The 6,635-nt window shown below is 41.9% G+C and overlaps 1 protein-coding gene across 1 annotated transcript in view; it reads right to left on the bottom strand.

The window, feature by feature from the left end:
• Positions 1 to 6,635, bottom strand: part of SKOR2 (SKI family transcriptional corepressor 2) — a 90,912-nt gene that overhangs the window by 50,956 nt on the left and 33,321 nt on the right. Inside the window, exon 7 of the mRNA XM_007943855.2 lies at positions 5,040 to 5,107. Within this exon, the coding sequence (XP_007942046.2) occupies positions 5,040 to 5,107 (68 nt within the window). The remainder of the gene's footprint in view (positions 1 to 5,039; positions 5,108 to 6,635) is intronic.

Below are 6,635 nucleotides of genomic sequence, written 5' to 3'. Positions count from 1 at the left end.
GGGCCGACTCGACGGCACATAACAACAACAACAACATCTGATGCTCTACTGCTTGTCTGTCAGTATGTCATACTGCAGTGGCTTGTGTGTTTCTATGATGCTGGTAGCTATACCATTCATATTTCAAACACCATCAGGGTCACTCACGGTGGACAGGTTCCAGCAGAGCTTACAGACTAAGACAGACTAGGAAGAAAGTCCTGGCAATGTACTTCTGAATGTTAGCCAAGCCTATGGATCACAACAGAATCTTGTCTTGTATATTGCTAGGAAGGAGCTCTGGCAGTGTTGTGGTTAAGGCATTTTGGCTGCTAACCAAAATGTTGGTGGTTCAAACCCATTGCTGCTCCGTGGGAGAAATATGAGGCAGTCTGCTTTCAAAGACTTATAGCCTTGGAAATCCAATGGGGGTCGCTATGGGTCAGAATCCATGTGACAGCAGTGAGTTTGGTTTTAGTTTATTCTGCTGGAGGATGAGAGGTTGGGAGACTCAAAATACAGCATCCATAACAATGGACTTGAGCATAACAATGATCCTAAGATGACACTGGACTGGCAACATTTTGTTCTGTTGCTGTCATGAGTCAGAGCCACCTCGACAGCCCCTGACAACATGTGATGTGAGACACTGTGTTAGGTGCTGAGGCCGCTGAGAACCCTAGGGACCTCATGGGAAGGGACAGAGCAGAAGGGGAAGAAGCAGCAGGGGCAAATCATGTCTATTTTACAAACGCTTAGGTTCTCAAGGTATCTTCACTGATTTCAGTAATGATGTTGCTGTTGTCGTTGGCTGCTGTCAAGTCAGTTTCAACTCACAGCAAGTCCATGCGACAGAGCAGGACTGCTCTCTTGAGGAGTGGGAAATACTAACATGGGGCAGCTAGATGAATGCTATAGAGTATAATAAAAATGCTTAGTACTACTAACTTACATTTTCCCTGTATCAAATATTTCAAAGTACTTGAGCCATTGTTTTCTTCTAGTAATATTATCGACTTTTTAATAACCAATCAAACCCACTGCCATTGAGTCCGTTTGGACACATAGCGACTCTATAGGACAGAGTAGAATTGCCTGATAGGGTTCCAAGGCTGTAAATCTCTGCAGAAGCAGATTACCTCATCTTTCTCCCATGGAGCGCCTAGAGGGTTCCAACTGCCGACCTTCTGGTTAGCAGCCAAGCACTTCAACCAGTGTGCGCCAGGGTTTCTACCTACTTATTATATGGATGCAATATCATTTCCTCTTTCACTAACGAAATGGGCAAATGTCAAAGAAAATTAAGTGATTAAAAGTTTATGTAAGTGGCCTTAAACAGGAGCACTGAAAAGAAATACTTAGTGTTCTTTCTTACTGTCCACTCAGCCACACTCACTACCACTCTGAAATCACATTTCTCCCTTTGCAAGTATTGCAGCTTTTAAGAGTGAAAATTACACCTTGTGTAAAATTAGTTCATACTTCATTCTCCAGGTGGTGCAAATGGTTTACATGTGACTATTAACCTAAAGGTTGGTGGTTCGAACCCTAGAGGCACTGTGGAAGAAAGGCTGTCCATCTACTTCCATAATGATTATGGTCAAGAAAACCTATGGAGCTCAGTTCTATTCTTAACACATGGGGTCCCTATGAGTCAATGCAATGGGATTGTGTTTTAACATTTTATAGTCTCCTATAGCCATGAGCTGCTGGGTGGGAGAAAGATAAGGCAGTCTGCTTTTGGAAAGACTGCAGTCTTAGAAACCCTATAGGGCAGTTCTATTCTGTCCTTTAGGGTCACTATGAGTTGGAAGGAACTTGCTGGCGCACAGCAACAATACAGTTGATCATATATTAAAAACGCTCCTTTGGGTAAAGAAAATAGGTATATTCACAGCGAATAATTAAGAACTCTTATCATATATGTAAAGGAGGTCTGGTGGTGCAGTGGTTGAGGCATTTGGCTGCTAACCAAAAGGTCAGTGGTTCGAACCCACCAGCTTTGTGGAAGAAAGACGACACAGTCTGCTTCTGTAAAGATTTACAGCCTTGGAAATCCTATGAAGGTCACTATAAATCAGAATTGACTGGATGGCAGTGAATTTGGTTTGGGTTTGTCATATAAGTGTCAAAAGCTAAGAAGAGAAGATAGATTTTTTTTTTTTAGTCTCTGTGGAGGATTTGTTACCAATCAACGAAAAAAAAATTATTCTGCTCCCCCAGCAAATTTAGGTACCAACGAAGCTAATGCACAAGCAAAACTGAAACAAGAAGCAAGATTCTGGTTAAGCAGCAAGTTATCAAACAGTTTTCAAAGTGAGAGCTGTTGACCGGCATTTGAGAGCGAGGAAAAACTCAGCACTACCCTCAGAACCAGATGAGACCATGAACACAAGAGGACTTTAAAAGTAACTCTTAGAAGCCTACATGAACACAAAGTAACTCTTAGAAACCTACATGAACACTAACAGGATGCAAAAAGGAAACATTAATAACCACCTCACAGACTCCTGACAGAAAACTAGATACCTGGCTATCCAGACAAGATAGGCTGTCCTATGCATAGACACATGCTTAAGGGTAGAAGGCAGACACAGACCAGCTCAAAAATGTCAAGCAAACCAAGCCATATCCAGGTGATTACAAATGTCTTACAAATATGGAGAGAAAGTGTACAATACAGTAGTATTAACTACTTTACAGTGCTGTATAACCATTGCCACTATCTATCTCCAGAACTTTTCCATCATCCCAAACAGAAACTCTGTACTCATTAAGCAGTAATTCCCCATTCCTTCTGCTACCACCCAGCCTCTGGCAGCCACTGTTTTAAAACAAACAAACATAGATAGATTTAATTTTACTTGGATTCCATGGAAGCAGCAGTCAAGAAATTAGATGTCTTACTGCACTGGACAAATCTGACATAAGGGACCTCTTTAAGGTGTTAAGGAGCAAAGATGTCACTTTGAAGACTAAGGTGCTCGTGACCCAAGTCATGGTATTTTCAATCACCTCATATGCATGTGAAAGCTGAACAATGAATAAGGAAGACTGAAGAAGAGTTGATGCTTTTGAATTGAGGTGTTGGTGAAGAATACTGAAAATATCATGGACTGCCAGAAGAATGAACAAATCTGTCCTGGAAGAAGTGTAGCCAGAATGCTCCTTGGAAGTAAGAATGGCCAGACTTTGTCTCACCCACTTTGGTAACGCTGTCAGAAGGGCCCAATCCCTGGAGAAGGTACCATGCTTGCTAAAAGGGGAAAGTCCTCAATTAGATGGATTGACACAATAGCTACAAAGGGCTCAAGCAAAGCAAGGATTGTGAGGATGGGGAAGGACTGGCAGAATTTCGTTCTGTTACGCACAGGGTCACTCTGAGTCAGAGCTGACCCCACAGCACCTAACATCTATATGTTGAACAGAAATTATTTTTCCCATCTACTTTGTAACAGGGCAGTTCTACTCTGTCCCATGGAGTCATCTTGAGTCAAAATGGACTCTATGGCACCGAACAACAACAACAACTCATGAAAATGAAGAAGCTGGGGAGATGCTTTAAAAGCACCAGTGACTCAGCCAGAGGGACCTAGTAGTTGAAGCTGTGGCTTGGGACCATAGTCACAGGGGACATCAAGCTCAATTGGCATAACATACTACACAAAACACTATTCCACCTCCTACTTTGGCAAGTAGTGACTGGGATCTCAAAAGCTTGCAAGCAGCCATCTAGATGTAATGATGGGTCTCCCCCATCCAGAGCAAAGAATGAAGAAAACCAAAGATTCATTGAAAGAATTAGTCCTAGTGACTGGTATACCATGCGATCTGCAGCTTATATGACTATGAGACCAGAAGAACTAGATGGTGCCCAGCTACCACTGTCAACCACTTGGAGGGGGTCTATGTAGGAGATCCTGGATAGAGAGGGAAAACAATGTGGAACAAAATTCAAAATCATTTCGGGGGGGGGGGAAGGAGGGGGACCAGGTTTGCTGGTCTGATAGAGCCTGGTGGAATCACTGAGACTATGGCCCCTAGCTGCCCTTCAGGTCTGGAATTGAATCCACACCTGTGGCTTCCAGACAAACAAAAGACAGGCATAGGAGTTGAACATTTACCTGATGTAGATACACTCCTTGGAGGGATAAATCATGGGAGAAAGAAGGGCTGCTTATGCACAGGGAGACAGCTCACGGGGTAGGAGTGCATGGAGGGATGGGCACAGGGAAGAGGTAACTATTGGGAGGAAGTGGGAGGGGAGTTGTTGCATTGGGGTAAATTGTAGTCAATGTCATGAGACAAAGTGTATGTGAACTGCTGTATAGAAAGTGAATTTGCTCTATAAATTTTTACTCAAATCACAATTAAAAAAAAAAAAAAGCAGCAGTGACTAATACCAGATGTATCTGCATCAGGACAAAAGGTAAGGAATTCAGGGGTGGGGGCGGGAGAACAACCACCCATATTTATGTATCAAACATCCTCCTATTCCCGTATAAATAGATCTTAGCCATTGTCCACTTTTGGGAATGATTAGGATAAAGTGAGTAATGCTCATCATTTGGGAAAAAAATACACTTCTTTTCATCATCCTTCAAGTGAATGCAATCAATTAATTGTGTTTGCATGAAATTTTATTGACAGCGTGGGCTGGCTCAGGTCAGAACAGGGAAAGGAAGGGAAGATGGGAGACAGTTGCCCTTCCCTGAGCTTCTGTGACATCCCGGCAGTGGCGTAGGAAGTGTGTTCAGAGGAAGCAAATCCAGGTATCTCTGGTTTACCCACAGACAGCTGTCTATTAACACATTAAAAAAGAAAAAAAAACCTCACTACTAACACATGGTAGGTAGTTATATTTCTAGGAAATGAACTGACACATCTGTTTATCCTGTGTCTAAGTAAATCTCTTGGTAATTAGCATATAAACCAGCTGAGAAGTAAGTGGACCAAAGGATTTCACAGCAAAACCATCGACAGTTTCATACATATGGACTGCTTTGAAAACAAACCAAATCAAGTTGCGTTTATTTTTTTCAAGTAGAAATGCATCTTACGATTTGTAATTGTTGCACCATTTCTTCTCGGTAGGCTAGTTCCCTTTTCATCTGATCCTGAAAATTATCTGGCAGAAGAGAGAAATAAGAAAGGTATTAATGAAGGTGCAAAATCTACTTTTAGTGCATTTAGTAAAAACACTACTGAAAGTCTCATAGGCAGTCCCTCTTTTATTTCAGTAAATAGTATGGTTGTTTGAAGAAATGTTTGCAGGCTTTTATAACTTAACCATCACAGGCAGTAAATCCTCAAAGGGTAAGGTCATTTCTTATATTCCACAGCATGTCATGCCCTGTCTAGTACAATCCTTTGCATATGATAATTACTCGGGGATAGCTGGTGCAATCATTTTGCACATCATTTTGCTAACTTTTGCACAGCTATGCAATTCACAAGCATGGAAAGCCTCCACTGTTTTCAGAGTGTGAGTGGCGTAGTGCCTAAGGTATCTGACTGCTAACCAGAAGTCTTGCAGTTCAAACCCATCAGCCACTCTGAGGAAGGAAGATTGAGCAATCTACTTCCATAAAGATTTACTGCCTCTGAAACCCAGTGGGGGTTGCTATGAGTTGGAATCGACTCAATGGCAGTGGGTTTGATTTTGGTTTTTTCATGTGAGTTAGGGGATGGGAAACCTCAGATAGCGCTGATCAAAGAAAATACCCTGTGCATATAATACCTTTGAGGTAAATAGGACATGGGCCCTTAAAACACACCTGCCTGTTTTCACTGCAGTCCTCTTATTTCTAAGAAAGTGATAGACACACTCTGGCCTGACTCTCCCAACCAGCGAACCATCTCACCTTGGATCATCCTTACTTTATGGTGTTCTTTTGGTCTGTCCGTGTTCTATACACTTCATCTTACTCTAGGGGGAAACTTGAAGAGGTATTGTTATGTGAAATATCTCTGCCATTCTACACATTGGTAATTTTTATTGTATTTAAGGAAATTACTTCCAAATATATCTCATATTGTCCCATCTTCTCCATGTGATTTTTTTAAAAATATAGACTTGGCTGCCTTGGGTATCCTCTGCTTTAAATGACACATTAATATGACTTCATAATTAATCTGTGGTTAATACACAGGGCAAAACCAAAACCAAACCCACTGCCATCAAGTTGATTCTGACTCATAGTGACCCCCATTGGGTTTCCAAAGCTATAAATCTTTACCAAAGTAGACTGCCTTATCTTCCTTCCACAGAGCAGCTGGTGGCTTTGAACCACTGGTCTGGTGGTTACCAGCCAAGTGCCTTACCCACTAAACTCCTTCTAATAGGGCAGCAGGTTGGAGAAACAGTTCTTCCTTGCCTCCTCCTTTTACCTCTACAGTGTGAGTTCTGAGATTCCAATTACATTGTTCTCCCCTCTCTTTGCCTTTGTTCCCTCCCTAATGTAGACATTCTCCTTTGACAGCTTCCCCACTGGTCACCCAGATGTGAGTCCTTCCCTCTACACATCTCTGCAGTTCCCCTCTTTAAAAATCCCAGATGAGGACATTATGCTGAGTGAAATAAGTCAATCACAAAAGGACAAATATTGTATTAGTCCGTTATTGTAAAAGTTAAGGAAAGGTTTATCTATAGAAGG

The sequence above is a fragment of the Orycteropus afer genome, unplaced genomic scaffold, assembly GCF_000298275.1.
Source record: "Orycteropus afer afer isolate SDZICR_OR568_19922 unplaced genomic scaffold, OryAfe1.0 scaffold00113, whole genome shotgun sequence".
Classification (NCBI taxonomy): Eukaryota; Metazoa; Chordata; class Mammalia; order Tubulidentata; family Orycteropodidae; genus Orycteropus; species Orycteropus afer.
Note: the sequence above shows the minus strand (reverse complement) of the source record. Positions and strands in the feature narration are given on the sequence as shown.